The 17,025-nt window shown below is 41.6% G+C and overlaps 1 protein-coding gene across 1 annotated transcript in view; it reads left to right on the plus strand.

The window, feature by feature from the left end:
• Positions 1 to 17,025, plus strand: part of IMPG2 (interphotoreceptor matrix proteoglycan 2) — a 58,204-nt gene that overhangs the window by 25,096 nt on the left and 16,083 nt on the right. The window contains exons 6-10 of the mRNA XM_075435916.1: positions 8,091 to 8,143; positions 8,601 to 8,692; positions 11,631 to 11,792; positions 14,588 to 14,646; positions 16,466 to 16,483. Of these exons, the coding sequence (XP_075292031.1) occupies positions 8,091 to 8,143; positions 8,601 to 8,692; positions 11,631 to 11,792; positions 14,588 to 14,646; positions 16,466 to 16,483 (384 nt within the window). The remainder of the gene's footprint in view (positions 1 to 8,090; positions 8,144 to 8,600; positions 8,693 to 11,630; positions 11,793 to 14,587; positions 14,647 to 16,465; positions 16,484 to 17,025) is intronic.

Consider the following 17,025-nt stretch of genomic DNA (forward strand, 5'->3'; position numbering starts at 1 on the left):
AGAAATGTTTTTGAAGTGCTTTTCAAAAAAACTCTTTTGAGAGATGTGCTCTAAAAACAGTTACAAGGCTGCTTGGGCTCCTTACACTTTTAACAAGGTAATAAAAATGAAAACCAGTCTGAATTGTGGCTTCTTTTTACCAAAGCAAATCTGAACTTGACCTGTTATTTTCATGTCTTTTTTGAGCTGAAAGGAAAACCAGTTTGAATTATTATTACTCCATTCCTACTCAGAACTTAATCTAAGCTGTTATTTTTAGAGCAATTCAAACCCAAATAACCTAGTGCTGAACTCATCTGAAAAATTGGCAAGTTCAATTCCTTGCTTTACAGGCCACATAAAGCTATGATACATATGAGTAATTCATTTACTGGGAAGACTAATCACTTAACAGACTTTAAAAAACCTCCCATCTTCCCAAACTAGGTATACTTACAATGATTCATAACCACAACATTATATATTAAAATTAGTAACGTGAGACAATAAGGGCAAAAGTGATTCCTAAGAGGTTGGTTTCTCTCTGTCCTGTTGAGATCAACGCTCCTCTGACATGAGCACTCCCCAAAGCCTCCTGGTCAACTGGGTAGCGTACATCTGTTCAGAACTTTCTCTGTTGTGAATGCAACATTGGCTCAACTTCTATATGCTTTTCTAAGAGAAAATAGCAACCAAAACAATCTTGTCCGTGTAATCTTTGTGGGTCCGATCCTTTCTCATTATCATCAGTCATGCTCTAGACTGGCTTTTTACGTGAATGGAACCACATCTTATTTATCAGTAAATGTGAATTCAGAGATGCAGTTATCTCAGTGTGAATGCTGAAGTCTTTGAAAAAATTCATCTTTCTGAAGAAGTTTGAATTTGGAACCTACTGTGTCCCTCTCTTTGATCATTCAGGAAATCTATGTAGAGATATATGAGAGGAATTAGTCAACGCTAATTAATCTAGACCCTCTATGTGCACTGGGCTGAACAACCTAACAATGCAAAAAGCCCAACATTGGATTGAAAGGTGGATCACAGTGATTATTGTACTTGTACAAAAGCTGTCTTATCAAATGCTTTGTCACAGGCGTTGTAAAAGGGCTCCGGTAGACAATTGGAAAGCTTTACCTAACTCCATGCACTGTGGGGCTGTGCTGCATCTTTCTCAAAAACACGCTGCTTTTATCCCAGTGTCAGGTTGTTCATAGCTTTACGATGGGATCCTTGTTGTCACTGCCAGTTTAAACTTTGGGTTTACTATGTCTTTTCCTCTAAAAGTTGTTTGTCTTGTGCTTGGATATGTGATAGTGTTTTATAGCATAAAGAGAGATACAGGACTGAAGCAGTGCGATGGACACAAGTAGTTTGCTCTGGATAATGGAGCATCAGGAAGAAATTAATATAATTTATTCTGGCAAAATTAAAAACATAATCCTTATTCTAAGAGCATTCTGGGCATCTCTGCACCACAAGGTTTAAGAAGTGAAGTTTGTAAGCCAGGGTCATATAAAAACATTGGCTGTCTTGGGTAGAAGATGTCTCATCTAACTTCAGACAGCCTCCATCAAGATGACTGAGTGAGCAATCTCAGTATTGCCAACAGCCAGCGTTATTATTTCCTGAAAAAAAAAAGTACTAGAAATCCCAGTACATATCAGAATAAAATGAAGACCTTTTAAAAATGTTCGGTGAGAAAAGGGAGTAAGGACCTGAACCAGGATCACCCCCAGTCCTTAAAACAGACCCTTGATATCTTTTGGTCATTTTAACTACACTGCCTTGCTAGATTACAGCAAAACTGTGCTGAAAGCTATAAACAGCTGTAGAATTGAAGCTGTGACTTAAAGAATTCAATACATCTCACATTCCTACCTAAATGTCAATCCTGTGTCTCTGTCTAGCTGGAAAAAGCTAGTTTCAGCTAGTTAAAATGCTAGAATAGTTTTAGTGTAGCCCGCAGAAAGGTGGCTTCTACTTGTGCGATTCACTTCCCAGAATAACTCGCAATCCGGCATTACTGACAATTATGTAACGGCAGGATGAAAGTGTGTTCCCGTAAGACCCGTGCATGCGTTCACGTAGGTTAAACGCTCAGCTAGCCTGGCCTCTGAAGGAACTGAGGGATTAAACTAAGTCCCACTGAGGAGAAAACCTCAAGGGAAGAGTAATATATGAGACACAGTCCCGGTGTGTATAGAGCAGCCCTGTGGAACTGTGGAGTTTTGTCCCAGTAGGAGGTGTGGGAGCACTCCATCAACTACAGACTTTCAATGGTCACTTTATTCAGCGGGCCATTGGGGCTTTGCATAATGAATTTGGCTGTCTTAATATTGGAGTATGTCTCAAAACAATACGACAACTGTTCTGTCTGATTCCTGGAGGGGGTCAAAAGCCAGTTCTTGAGAACCAACTGAATGCAAATGAGTACCACAGAATTGCCACACTAGAAAAGTAGAGCTTCTGTGTCGTAGCCGTGCTTGAGTGCTGTATTGTGGTGAACGACTTCACGGACCCCAATCTTGTGCTCGATCAGAATAATTTTATTGCTCAAGTGAATACCTTATATACTAATACAATAGTTACTAGAGCCAATCAGCTTTGGATTCGTAGCTTTGCGAATGCCAGTTCACAATTGGTGTTTTCCAGGATCTTTTGCAGCTGGATGTGTGAAAACAGCCTATCTCCTGAGAACAGAGAAGGGAGGCGCAGGACGCGCTGATCTTTCAGGGTCATGAGACAGTGCTGTTCTGTGTCAAATTATATGGTTTTCCACACTGTATGCACAATCACATACTGAAGAAAAGATAAGGAGTATGGGGTAGTTGAAAAGGATGAATATAACGCACTACTTTTTCACTTCTTCAGAAGATACTATGTCAAATGAAATACTTATGTCAAATGAAATCAATAGAAGCATGTGTCCTTTCTGATTGGCACTTGCTGATTTTGGACTCACTGCAATTGGTCACAATAAGTCATGTCTGGACCTCCTTTGTTCTGTCCATGTTCCCTGCTTTGGAATACACTGGCACATTTAAGATCTGTATTTGTCAGAGGTGGCAGCAACAGCTGGTGATGTATCAACTCAAATTTTGAACCTTTAATCAAAACGTACTTAGTGAAAGAAAAAGATCTTGTTGTCCGTGCTGGGATCATTTCAACGGTTCAGCACTTCTGCCTGCAGTGAAGTAGAAACATACCTGAGCTCCTTTACTGTCTGCATGTGGACTTGGCAATGAGATTGCTGTTGCAGAGATTTTTGAGCATCTGTACAGCTTTATCCCATGTGAAGAGTTCCAGTCTTCAGTTGTGTATTTTCTTTTGTCCTCCCTACTGTCAGACAGCAAATATGAAAGGTATGTTCTGCTTTAGTTAAAAACAAGAGGTCAAAATTCAAGAATTGCCTAAATGAAAATTAAGATAAACGCAAGCACGATTTAAAAGGAAAAGAATCTGAATACAAGGCTCAATCCTGTATTCTGTACTTAGATAAAAATACTCCTGATATTGCATACCTACTTAGTTCAAGGACCTGTGATTAAAATATTTAAAAAAGAGAAAATCAGACCATAAAATGGTTTTCCCTTCTTTGTGCAAGGCTTCTCAATATTATCATTGAAATAATAAAGTTTAAGAAAAAGAAATGCTTGACATAACAAATTAGACTTCAGGACATTCAAACTGATAAATAACTTGATGGATGTCTGGCACCTGTAGTACAAATCAGAAGATGGTACCTTCTTCAACCACAGAGTTAGGTTTGTGTTAAACCTTGAGGAAGAATGTAGAGAAAAATGTAACTAATATCTTCATAAAATTTCATGGGAGGGAGGGGGATGTGAAATGGTGTCGCTGATGCTCCATTTCAGTGGTATTTCTCTTTAATAACACAGTATGGCTGCACATAAGAGCTTGCTTAGGCTCTACAGCTGCCCATGAGTCAATGCAACACTGTGTGCATTGGTGGGCTGGAACCTATTCAGTCCTTTCGTGACATGGCTGAGGTCACACAGAAGTGTGGTCACTATGGGGTTTGCAAAAGGGGGATATAGGCTGTATTTGTGAGCTGTGTTTGCTGTATGAAGACGCGTAGGCTGTCCATAAGCACTGTTTGCTTCAGATCAACTTCTGAGGCCCTTGTGGGTCTCCTCTTACACCTGCCTGGATCCAGGTGCCTAACAGAGCTGTATGATCTGAAACCGGTTGTTTCTGCCAAGGAAACACAGTGCAGTGTTCGTTGTGCTGCTTAGACATCTGCTTGTGCATATTCCTTCCTGCCTCTCCACACATATGTGTATGCTTTTATGTTTTGCTTACTGCTCAGCCAAGATGGTCCAGGGCATCACCCATGCAGGTAGGACGATAGAAATTACGTTTCGTATGTATGTGTCTCAAATTCACAATAAGCCCTTGCTGGAATATAGTCCCTCCACCCGGAGTGGCTCGCTTGTGTAGGTATAGTTAAAAATAAGGCCTGGGCCCTGGATTAGTCCTGGGGCAAAAAAACCCACAGACAATCCCCGCGATTTTAAGTGATGTGACTGATGGGGGATTTGAGTCTGTGTTTACCTTGAAGAGCAGCGTGTTCAGGCAAATCAGTCTATGCGTTGTCCTGTGCATTTTGAGTGGCTTCCTTAGAGATACCTAGTACTATTGTTGCTGTTTTAGGATATTAATAAAGCGGCCATTTTAAAAATTAAAATGTTAAGGGGAAGTAGAAGGCAAAAAGATATGGATGCAAAAAGAAAGCAAACCTCACCATTCTGGTAAGGCAATGAAAAAACAATGTTGTGCATACAGTGAGGTCGGTTATAGCACAGTTTATTGAAACAATATTTTATCCTCCTGACAAAAAATGGTTAACTGTTAATTCGACCAAATTTGGTACTTGACTGGTCTTGCTTGGTTAGACTGATTATGTTTTAATGGGTGATATTTAAGCCCTCGGCTTTTGATTTTCAGCCAGCTGTGAGCCAGAATTCTGTCAGAAAATTGGTTAGCCCCTCAGTACCAGTAATAACATATTCCGCGGCCTTGATAAGCCTGTTGCTGCGTAAGGTGTTGGGCTTGCTGTGCTGGAAATGGCAGCGGCCTTGTTCCGACCTCGCTGGTCAGCTCTCTCATGGCTGCCTCGCGGCCGCTTCGGTCCGTGGTTGCCACTGCACGCGAAGCCGGAGCCTAACTTGGCGCCGTGTCTGATGGAGAGCTGCCGCTCATGAGTCAGTGACGGTGAGTGTGCTCTGGGACCTTCGAAAAACTGGAGAATTTTATTTTGACCACAGTAATCCAATCCAGAAGTAGTACTCTACTCTAGAAAACTAATTTTAGGCTTTTCCACTTGTATGCTGCTCCTCTTTTGAAAGTGTGATTTATACCATATGTTTCTCCCCTGTCTTGTTGAGGAGGAGGAGAGAGAGAGCAGCTGAGTGGGCATTTGGCCCTTAGCCCGGGCTAACCCACCACAGAACTGGGTCCGCAATCCCGCTGTTCAGATAGGGCATCTGGAAAAGACCTCAAAGGCTAAGTCACAGCACACATCTGCAGGTGGCTGGAGGGGATGGCATGGGATCCCCTGGCAACCAGCTCCTCTGGGGCAGCAGCTGGAGGCCAGCAGTGTCCAGAGGTCCCTGAAGCACACTGGGCACCGACCCATGGGCAGCTGGATCGAGTCCTGCGAGTCTCAGGTTGAGCTCGGAGCCTAAATTATTCTGCCAAAGAAAATCACATTTCTTGCTGTCCCCTTCGCAAGAAAAGGGGGTTGATACAAGGCTTAGCTAATGCTTGCGTACGGGTTTGAGCACTTCAGCTGAACAGAAGGTTACAAATCCTGGAGCAGAGCTGTTTTCACTGCACATGACTTTGCTTTTGTTGGCTTTTTAGTCTGAACTTCATTACACCTAAACAGTTTGTAACAAGTAAAATCCCAGGTTGTTTCACCTCTCCTGAAAAGTAGAGTCATGTTTGCTTCTGAACATGCCATCATGAAATATGATGCGCTGCAATGCTTTATTTACTGATGCTGTAGTTTGGTGAGGCTCTGGTATAGATGTAATCTAATGCCTACTGATATCGGTAAGACCAATGTGTCCTTGGAGATGGGTGAATTTAATTGGAAAACATTTTATCTGACCAATTAATAATTGTTTTTGTTTCAGTTCTAAGACAATAAAAAAGTAAGGAAACTAAATCCCTGTAAAATACAACCAGCATTCTTAAGAACATGTAAATCCTTTAAATGTGGGATTTGGGGGTTTTTTGTTGTTGGTTTTTTTTTTTTTTTAGCAGTAAGAAGTTGATGTTTTTTGAATGAGTTACTTGTGACTCTTTATACATGTGATGGCAATGGCAGAGAGGATAAGAGGGGATATCTTGTCTAAATTACACTTGCTAGTAAAATTTCACTTTCCAGTCTTGGAAATCCTTCCAAGATTTACTGAGGCTGTCAAAAAATCGGTAGAGAGTTACCTTGCACTGTGCTGGCTGAAAACAGGTACCAGTGTCCACGAGATGCAAGCAGACACAAGTAACTCCACGTTTCAAGCTTGCATACAGCTCATTGGCTTTAGCTGTTCAAGAAAATACATGAAGGTTCTGTTCAAACTCTTGAATACGTATTTTCTGCTTTGTTCATCTGGAGATTATTTTATTTTTCATTAATATTTTATAGTTGTTATGTGGATCTCACCCTGTCAGTTTAACATTCCCAGAACTTCCTGTATTTTTGTATGGCTAATCATTATGCACAGGACTAGCCTGTGCCTCCAGGGAAAGGATGGGTGAAAAGATTCTTGGCTTAAATAGAAAATTCATCAGCTTTGTTTTCAGGTCTGTTTATTGGCAAGTGTTATGTGTCTGTGAGAGGCAGAGGGAGAAACAGAGTTTCAGATGTTAACTCAGTGAAGCTATTGTATGTTTGCTCATATACTTCTGCCCCAGTATCTTTAATGTGTAGTTTTGGATCTGGTTGTCTGGCTGGTGCTGGAAGCCTTTGGTTTTTGGGGTGATACAGAGACTGATTATACATTGTGGAGGAGGCAAAGTAGCCATCAACTTTGACTGGAGTTTTGCTTGAGGTCAGACTGCGAGACCAGTAATCTAGTATGTGCATCAAAAATCAGACCTGGCAAGGCTGGGAAGCATGGCTCACGTAGTATGAGCGCTTGCACATGCTGCAGTGAAGGCTCCTTGCTGCAGTGCTTATTTTATGGCACAAGTATGACCATCAATAGCAAAGGAGTTCCTTTAGACGTGGGAGAAATATCTCAGTGCAATGAACTTCAATGACTTTTCTGAAGTCTGAAGTTCAGTTTCTCTCCAGCACTTAAACTTCCACTCTTACAGATTGGGCTGTATATATTAAAAATGACAAACCTGAAGAATTATTTTTTCTTCATTCAGGAAGGACTTGTTTTTGTCAGAGCGTGTCTCCCACTCTTGGTAACTGGACAGTTGCTCAGGGCTTACAGAATTGGCCCCAAGGAGCTTGGGTTTCATCTTCGAATCACAGTCTTCATCTGATTTTTATCTGAAATGTTTTTCTTTTCCACATTCAGCCTGAAGTTGTTTTGTGTGTGTGTGAATGCAGTCATTGGATTTGGAAACTGATGCCTTTTGAAGATTTCTGAATAAGCAGGGTAAAAGTCATGATGAAAAGAACCCATCTGCTCGCAGTGATTTCAGTATAGTTATGATGTTTTAGTGCACTGGAGAGTATTTTAAAAAATGAGCGTTTTATAGAATATTACAGGTTACCTTTGTGTTTTACCTTTGGTCTTTGCATTTGGTTATTTCACAGAACTGCTAGAAGGCAAAAGGTATTTTTGAGCGGGATTCCAAGTCAACTGGAATATGAAGAGGTTAGCAGCCTGGAGGGGCACGTGATGTGTTGTGTGATGCAAGTGATGATCCAATATCTAAGTTGCAAAAGATAACTGAAATAGTGCAAAGCCTAATTTGCATGAAGTTACCAGCAAAGTAGTACCATGACAAATTTCTTCTGCAGACATTCCTTTTGGTGTGGCAGCAAAATCACAGATAAGTCAAAAATGAATAAATCTATCTCATCATGTCCAGCTTCAATTTCTGATTTTATTTTTATTTAGGGGTAGTGAGACTCCAACTCCAGCTTTGGATGCTGATGTTACCACATTGAGAGGTCAGTTTTCGTCTAACTTCTGTCAAGCTGATTCTGAATTACTAGAAAATTGAGAAATTCAGTGTGTTTGGATTTGAGAAAGAGCTGTGAATTTTTGCTTCTCAAATAATGCTGTTTGTGATCTGGAGAGCATGTTCTATGCTGACATTATTTTGTTATTGTATGAATCATGAAAATCCTACTTGAGAAATTAGTTCTGTGCACTTTTTGCTGCACTTCACGGTCCAAAACTACATCTGCTTAGACGGAACATTAGCGTTTTATTCTGATTAGTGTATTTGATACTTTTCCTCAGGCTCTTCAGGTGTTTCCTGTGTTGTTTCTGTCATGGTGATGGGAACAGAAATCAAATTTTATTGTTGGTTTATGCTTGCTGAACTGCTTCTGCGTGGATCTACATGTACATGGGTATGAAAGAAAACCCAAACAAAATAATACTGCTCTCTTTCAAACTCAGATGCAGCTGCCAATGTTCCTCCCCCCCATGAGATCTCTGTTGAGAGTCCTGCAGGTGGTACCGTGCATGAGATCGAAGATGCAGACACTGCTGTGAGTGTTTTTTCTCATTTGGTTCAGCATTCTGTTGCCTTTTCTAAATCATATTGTTTGTGGTCATTCACGTTTCCTAGTACATAAAGGTGTTGTTAGCACAGTGTGTTAACACAAATTAGGATTTCATAAAAACAGGGCATGAACTTTAGAAAGTTTTAAAATAATTTTCTGGGTAAGTATTTTTTCATTTGCAGAGGCTTTGCAATGCTGCTTCCCCCCCGCCCCTACCCTAGGGAGAGAGAATGGGTCAGTTGAGCTATCTGGTGAGGATTTTGCTGATGGCATAGGGAGTGGACAGGGAATGCCCGGGGCTTCTGAGGGCTCCAAGAAGAATGTGGAGCAGTATTACTCCTGTGGAAATACAAAACGTCTTAAATCGCTGCAGTAGTGTTTCGAGGGTCCATGTGGTACCATTGTGTAGGACAGCAGAGGTGGCCTGTGTAGCCACGAGGACTCCTTCCGATTCTCTTCTGCTTCTCCTCTGCTGACATAGGTGCGCTTTTACTTAGCATCTTACAGTCACCCTTACCTGGATATTGAAACAAAACTCTCAACACAGGAAGCCTACATCAAGTACTTAAAATGTCTCTTTAGAAGTGAGCTGGTTTTCAGAAGTGCCGACCACTGCACAGGTCCCAGGGAAGTATTTGCTTCCAGGAAACGGCTCCTCTGGATTAAAATTTAAGCCCAAACTCTAGATTCCAGCTGCAGTATTCGTGGGCCTCCAGGACTGAAGAAAACTTTGCAAACCAGTGGTATGGATCAGCTGGCTTTTGTTTTCTTATAAACGAGAAACTCTCAGTGGATTTACTGAGAAGCTTGCAACCTTGCACGTGCTGCATGTAAGCAGCAGCTGATTTATGGTACTGAGTTTAACTGTGCACTGCTCCGTAACCTAGTATGGCCGTGAAGCAAAGCCGGGCCAAACTGTACTTTCTTCTAGAGATTTCAAGGCTGACTGTGGAGCTCTGATGATGTGCTTCCAAGAACAAATACTGAATATGAAACAGGCAGACAGCTTCTGACTCAAGTCCAGGCTCTGACTTTATATTATGTACCAAGGACACTTGTGGTTTGGTCCCAGGTATGCCATTATTCTTTTCTGAAATAAAGCTGCCTGAAGTATTTCTGCCTGAGCAGAGAATAGGGCCACTCAGTAAATCAGAAAGAAACCAGAATTAGATTGCTGCTGCTACAGTGTTTTCACTCCATACAGTTGCATCACACCTCATCATTGCCCTGTGCAGCCAAAACGCGTTGCAGATTACAAGACCAAAAGTGAGCAAAGCTCATCTTCTGCACTCGTATGTTGACTTTACTTTTGGTTCTGGAGGACTGATAAACGTTTGAAACTACGTGGCACTGCAAACAGCCTTATAGTAGCAGCACATATATATCTGCTAAGTACGTATCTCTCAAATGCTAACTAGCTTTAAGTAGTGTACCAGTCATTTCGGTCCCTAGCAAAGTTATCTAATAAAACAGCAATGAGGGGGGAGGAAGAGAATGTAACTAAAAGTTTTTAGAGGGTCCCTAAACAATGTATAAGTCGCTCACTGATGGCAGCTAAACTTTCTGGAGAAAGCTTTTTCCATTTCCTGCACCATACATAACACAGGCTGCAGTTTTGCTGAAAGGGTCTGTTTTGTTGGCTCTCTTTTTTTCCTTTTTAATGGGAAAAAGGCAACAACTGCATGTAAATAGCCAAAGACATTTGGCTAAAGTTAACTTAAGTCAGCCTTCCCTTCCCTCTCCCACAAATCTCAATTTTTTGTTTTAGAACACCATCATGAAACGAGATCTGGTTTTTCTCATGTCTCTCAGTATACCACAAGGAATAGTACACTGGTTGTAAAATACCAGGGAACTAAGCAGAAAGTGTTCTTCCTCTCTTGCTCAGTCATTCAGATTAGATTAAAACTTGGAATTCACCGCTGCCCATGGCAGCCATGATAGCTACACGCTTCCCTGATGCATTGCACAGCCACTGCTGCAGGGCTCCTTGGGCAGCTGCAGACCTTCCAGCTGACGCCCACCACTTCAGCTCATCAGAGCTCCCCGCAGATCTCCCAATGCCCATTGTGTATCTGGGGGGATCCTTCACTTACCAAAGCTGAACACCACGGGGTGTTGTTCTGAATGTAGAACTTGGCAAAGGTAACTTGTCTTTCAGGTGGAAAAGTAAGTAGGAGCCTTGTGAGAAGTAAACTTTGGGCAGATCAGCCTATTGCTGACTGGGCTCAAGCGAGCTGCTGGTGTATCCATAGTTGCACTTTAAATAGCCTCATGAACATCCCACACAACTGGATTTCTGTTTGTAGCCAAGGTCAGCTAGATGGCCTTGTACTAGAGTAAAGATGTGCAAATGGAAAAGAGAATTACCTGCAATACAAGAATTCTCAGGAAATGTTCTTGCTTAGTTGATTGCCTCATCAGCTGCCATCTCTGTCCCCGAGGCTTCATGAGCACCCCATTATAGTGCAAGGCAAACAGGTATGCCGATGGCTCAGGTGAGCAAGCTGTGCTTTGGACTGCAGTTTTCATATGTTATAAAGTACATCCGTGACCATCAGTGTGGCCCACCAATAGTGCCCTGAGATGTTCCTGTCCATACAAGAGAGGGCTCAGGCTTTCTGCCCCATCACGAGCCAGAGAAACGTCCAGGTTTGCAGCAGCTGGAGAAGTTTCTGGCCCACACAGGAAAGATGTTTGGACCCAAGCTTAGGAATGTAGTGTGCTGTTGACAGATGGCAGACCAAATGCACCTATACATATCTAGGGATGCTTTTTACATGGAGTAAATCCAGGATAGGCAGGAATCTGGTCTTTGGTGAGTAACGAGAATTTATTTCATGTAAAAAAACCAAAAAGGACAAAACAACAAAAAAAGGCATTAAATCACCTCTTGTTTTCTCCCTTCTTCCTTCCCTTCCAGATCAATAATGAGATTAAGCAGCAGGATGAGAAGCTAGTGAGACCTGTAACTGAGCAGATGATCGAGTTCAGCATTTTGATTGTTGGTGAAAAGTACAGCGAGGAGCTGAGTGACCCAGCTGCTGTGAAGCGTCAGCTGCTTTCTGAACAATTCATTTCTCAGGTGATTACCCTCCCCGACTTCCTTTTGCTGGCTCTGCAATGCAGCAGTAGCACATGGCACCTGTGTTAGGACTGCCTTCTTCTCATGGGCTCTGCAGAACCAGCTTAAAGCTTCTGTTGCCTGAGGTGGGCTGGAAAACCTTCCCCACGATGGGAGTAGTCCGGTCTGGTCTGTCTGACATGCTGCCCTTTTCCTTTCTGAAGTAGCGGAGTGCCATACTTTGTGTGTAGCATACCAGTTGCCAAAGACCAATTTACTCTCATTTTCTTCTTGTGTTTCTCATGAAATAGCCTGCTGTCAATTTTGCAGGCAAAAGAGGTAGAAGTACGCTTTTGGGAGGATCAGAAAATTGTGCTGAACCCCTGAGTGGGGACATACTCCAAACAGGACCTTTCTGAGGGACTGCTCTCTCTCTCTCTCTCTCTCTCTCTCTCTCTCTCTCCCCCCTTTTCTGACTTCATTAATTTACTTTGCCTCGTGTTAGCAAAAGAAACTAAGCCAGATTTTATTAATAAATACACATTTAAGCTTATTTTAGTCCTTTTAAAGACCTGTTTGTACCAGGACTAACTTTGGCCTTACCATCAGAATTTTTCACTACCTCTCTCTGTTTGTGTTACTGCAGTTGAGCTTTTAAACTCAGAGAAGTGACAAGATTCTTATTTGCCTCTTGATGCAACTTCATAAGTTCTTAAAGTTTTAGGACTCAAAAATCTTAAATTTTAATGACACATTTAACATCTCTCTAGTGACCAGTCTGCCTAGAGTTTCAGTGCTTTCTAATGTCTTCGTCCAGTTTGAATTCTTCCATAATGTAGTTGGTTTGAAACTGGGGGGTGAAAAAGATAATTTGAGGGTCTTAGCAAACCAGCCTGCCAGCACTCTCAAATGGCAGGACGCGAATCAACTAACTGCATTTCAGAGCTGTGAAGCTGTCCTGAGGCAGTGCTGGAAGGCAGCTCCAGTAATTCAGGTGTAGCACAGCATTAGTGGAAAGTGTGGGCAGAAGATATACGGGTCCACCAGTACCTACCTATGTGGGCATGCTCTGGGTCTCCTACAGAAGCTGAGCACTGAAATGGAATATAGGATATCTTAATGATTACACAATGTCCAGATATTGGGCCGCAGAAGAAACTCTGGCATCGGTCTAGAGAATCTGTCCATACAGAGTAGGTGATAGTTGGGGAAATCGGAAGGAGTCACAGACAGCAGAACTCATTCATTATTTCAGCTGAGGAACGACGTTTATTTGGATGAATCGTTGTGCACTGCAGTGAGACGCTCTTTGCAATCCAGGCTGCTGGCACAACTCCTGCTCCTCATTTATGCCCAGAACCAGCAGTGCATGTTTTAAAAATCTCCAGCCAGTTCTTAAACACATACTTAATTTTAATTAAAATTTAATGATTTGTCTGCCACAAATAAAGTTACTGGCCCATCAACATAAAATGCATATTTAAAATATGAAGATACTGCTGTCTCCTAACTTTCCTCTTCCTATTGTTTCCAATATTTTTTTTTTATTTTGTCTATAATGATGGTAATTTCATTACCATCATTTTCTTGGGGCAGAGAGTTTGTCTTTCCTTTCTGTTGGGAGAGGCGTCCAGGCTGTCATACAGCAACACATCATGAGGCTTATCTTTTCTCTAGCTTTGCTTCCTTCTTAGTCCCATTTAGTTGGGGTTCTCTGTTGAATCCCTTTTCCTGGGGCTAACCCTGTGCCAGATCCCGGGCCAGATGGGAAAGAGATGTACTCTTCACTGCAGCCAAAAAGCATCACCACAACTGTCACAAGCTGCTAGTGTAGGCTAGACATCTTAATTTTCCTAGTTGTGTGGCCAAGTAACAATGCCATAGTGTGTGTGTGTGTGGAAGAAATGTCAGATGGGACAGAGTCCACCTGGCACATGGATGTTCCACTGCTTTGATCCCTTGCCGGGTTTTCTCTGTGCTTGGATAAAGAAGGTCTTGAAAAAAAAGAAAGTCAGCAGCACTTTAGATTCTTTAAGTCTCACCAGAGACAGTTTAAAAATAGGGAGACTGGGGAGGGGAAGAAGAATTTAATCCTCAGCTGGCAAGGACCTTTTGGGAGGGAAAAAAAAAACCCAAACCAGCGTGAACCTTCAATATTCTACTTCTTGGTTTTGTCTCCTGTAACACAGTTGACTACTGAATTAGGCCCGGATATACTGCCATTTTGCTGGTCCCGGTTGTCTTTTTTGAGTAGCGCTGCCGGCCACTCCTGAGCCCTTTGAATGTTCAGGGCAGCGGAGACGAGCCATGTTCTGCTCTACGCAATGCATTAGTGCCTCTCCGGAGCCTGACAGGTGCCTGCTCCATGGCGGCTGCTGCTCCTCTTGTTAAAGCTGCCAGGGTCCAAAGCATTTTGCTGAATTCTGTTTGATCCACAGAGGTTTGGGAGGTAATGGAAACCTTTTGGGCACAGAAGGGTTTGTGCTGCATACATAAAGAGAAAGAATGTAGTCTGCCATGGGCAGTGCAGATTTCTGCAGAGCCTGTTTGAATTTCCCTCCACTCTGAATGTTTCTATTCAGTTCTTGAAGAATGATGGATGTTGCTCATACTTTTTCTTTTCCTTTTCTGACAATGAAACACTGTCACTAAAACTCTTCTTCCATAAAGAAAGAGAATATCCAACTGTTTTTCTCCTATTAGCTATAACAGCTCAGATGGATTTTCAGAAAATGTAGAAAATACTTCCTGATTTTTCACTAAATGAGAAGGGTGGAGGAAATTTGTATTAATTCTTTATTTTCCCCTCAAAATAGATCGAAAGCGTATTTGAAGGACTACCTGGATTCAAAAACATCCATGTCCTGGATTACAGGTAAAAAGATACCGATGCATACGTGGTGATTGAAGCTGATCAGGTATGATGGTGCGATGTGCTAGCACCACACCTGGAAGAATGTCGGGCACGTGCGTGGGAGTTCCTAGGATGTATTAACCAAAGGACAAGTGCTTTCATACTGGTACCTCTACATACAGAGGTTGAAATAGAAATACAGAACTGTATGTAGATATAATCATCTCTTTTCTGCTCCTGGCATCCATCAGAGAATCTCACATGATATGCTTGCCTTGATTTTAAGAGAAGGCATTCTTATTCAAGATTCTGTCCTAGAACTAAAAGCGGTCTTCTCTCATTTAAAATTAATATCTGATACTTGTTCGATACTGTTGACGTGTCCTAGTATTAAACAAGGAAGAACACAGAAAACTTTCTGAAAAATGTGGTGTATTTGAATTTTTTCCCAACTTCTTAATATTAATTTGTGATGACTCTAGATGTTTAAGATATGTAAAGGTCTTTCTCCCTCTATCAAAGCAAAAGTGGGTGAATAGTTTGATAAATGATTTGCAACATTTTAACTGTCTTTATTCTTATAAATATTTTTAAACACTAGTTTCCTCAAATCAATTTGTGCTTCAGAATGCCACTTGTAGTTAGTTTGGGAAAAAAGGGTATCCTGCGTATTATGCATCAAACATCTGATGTCTGAGTTTTGGGGTAAATGGATCACAAATTATCATTATTTTTGATTTGACTGGATATAACTTTCAGAATCCAGTGAGGCTGTCCATGAGTCAGTCTAAATTGTGTTTTCTATGATACTTCATAAGCTGTATTTCTTAAGAGTATTCCAGCCAATACTTTCTAGCCAGAATACATGCAGGTAACAAAGCAGCTATAGCGAGAAAGGTTTTACGGTTGGAACCGTAGACTGTGGTCAGTTTCCAGCTTAACCCCCCCCTTCATTATTGCATACAAACTCTTTGTCTTTTTCGTGCCTCGCTTCCTCGCAGCTGTCACACATGGAGGGGTGAGACTGTTCCAACAATGTTGTCAGAAGTACCAAAAAAGAGTGGTATAGAGATGGAGTTATTAAATGTTTAAAACAACGTGGCAGGAAGGTTCCCAGTGCTAACTGCCCCAACAGACTGCAGACTCCACTTTATCATGGCCTGCTATAGGAGAATAATTATCTGACCTAACAGCCTGTGCATACGTAACAGTTATCCCTGCATCAGCAAGGGAAACAGAATGACACCGTTTCCAGCCCTTGCAGGAGCCCAGAGGCAGGTTTGACTTTTCAGTTCCTATGTTCACTTGTGCCCAGAACCACAGCAAATGGGGGCAATGACGTGGGAAACCCTGCCAGGGCTCTGCCTGGGAGCAAGCGAAACCTTCCCTCTCAGTATCTGCAGTCTAATACATTTGCAAGCTCTCGGTTCATTTTGGAACACAAAAGGTTGAGATTTCTGGCAGAAGACTAGAGCTCTGTGCTCTGCTGTGCATGACAAAAAAACGTGTTTGTAAACTAAACCTTTAGGTAGAATTGGCAAACCTTGATTTTCTTGGTACTGACAGACATTTAACTGCATTATTTGCGGGAAGAGGAGATGGCTCTGCTCTGCTGATTCCTTGTGATCAAAAGGAAATCTCTCAGTTCAGTAAAAGCAGAACAGTTTGTTATGCAGCAGAGTAACCACGCAACTTATAACCCTTGTGCTGTATGCTTTTTAAAATTTGTATGCTCTGTAGAATACCAAAGCAAATTTGTTAAAGTTAGAAGACTTAAAGGAAACTGTAACATTGATTTAACAGATTTTGCTGTTGTGTTTTGTTTTGTTTCTATATTCAGCTCTCCTGAGGAGGACAGGTAAAGACAATTTTTTAATATATATTGTCAGAATACAGATGGAAAGACACATTTAGCTGGAGGACACTGTTTTGGGGATTCGTAGTTTTGGCTCCAGAGCGAGATAGTTACCCAGCATAAATATTATGTGAGGGGGTTCTACCATAAACTGCGACTAACTGCCCTGCTTTGATTACAGATAAACCTAATTTGCTTATTTAAGTCCTAATCATAAAAAACCTCCTTGGGGAAAATCTTCCCAAGCATCAGTCAGTTACTGGGCTAACTTGTGTATAGGAGTCTCTTCTGTGAAGAAAACAAAATTGCTGAACAATGACTCACAACAGTTTTACAGAGAATGAGCATTTTAATTTTAGAAGAAAAGTTAGAAAACACAAATCTCTTCACAAACAATAGTGACTTAAAGCTGTCCTCTGCTGCTCTGCACTTCTGCAGGCGAAGATGCATGCAACTATTCAGAAGGGTTATGTTCCAAGCACCAGATGTTTTAGCCCTTTCCAGACAGATGATGGTGTCATAGTTTTTAGTTTGGAATTATTAAC

This window comes from Opisthocomus hoazin, chromosome 1 (genome assembly GCF_030867145.1).
Source record: "Opisthocomus hoazin isolate bOpiHoa1 chromosome 1, bOpiHoa1.hap1, whole genome shotgun sequence".
NCBI lineage: Eukaryota > Metazoa > Chordata > Aves > Opisthocomiformes > Opisthocomidae > Opisthocomus > Opisthocomus hoazin.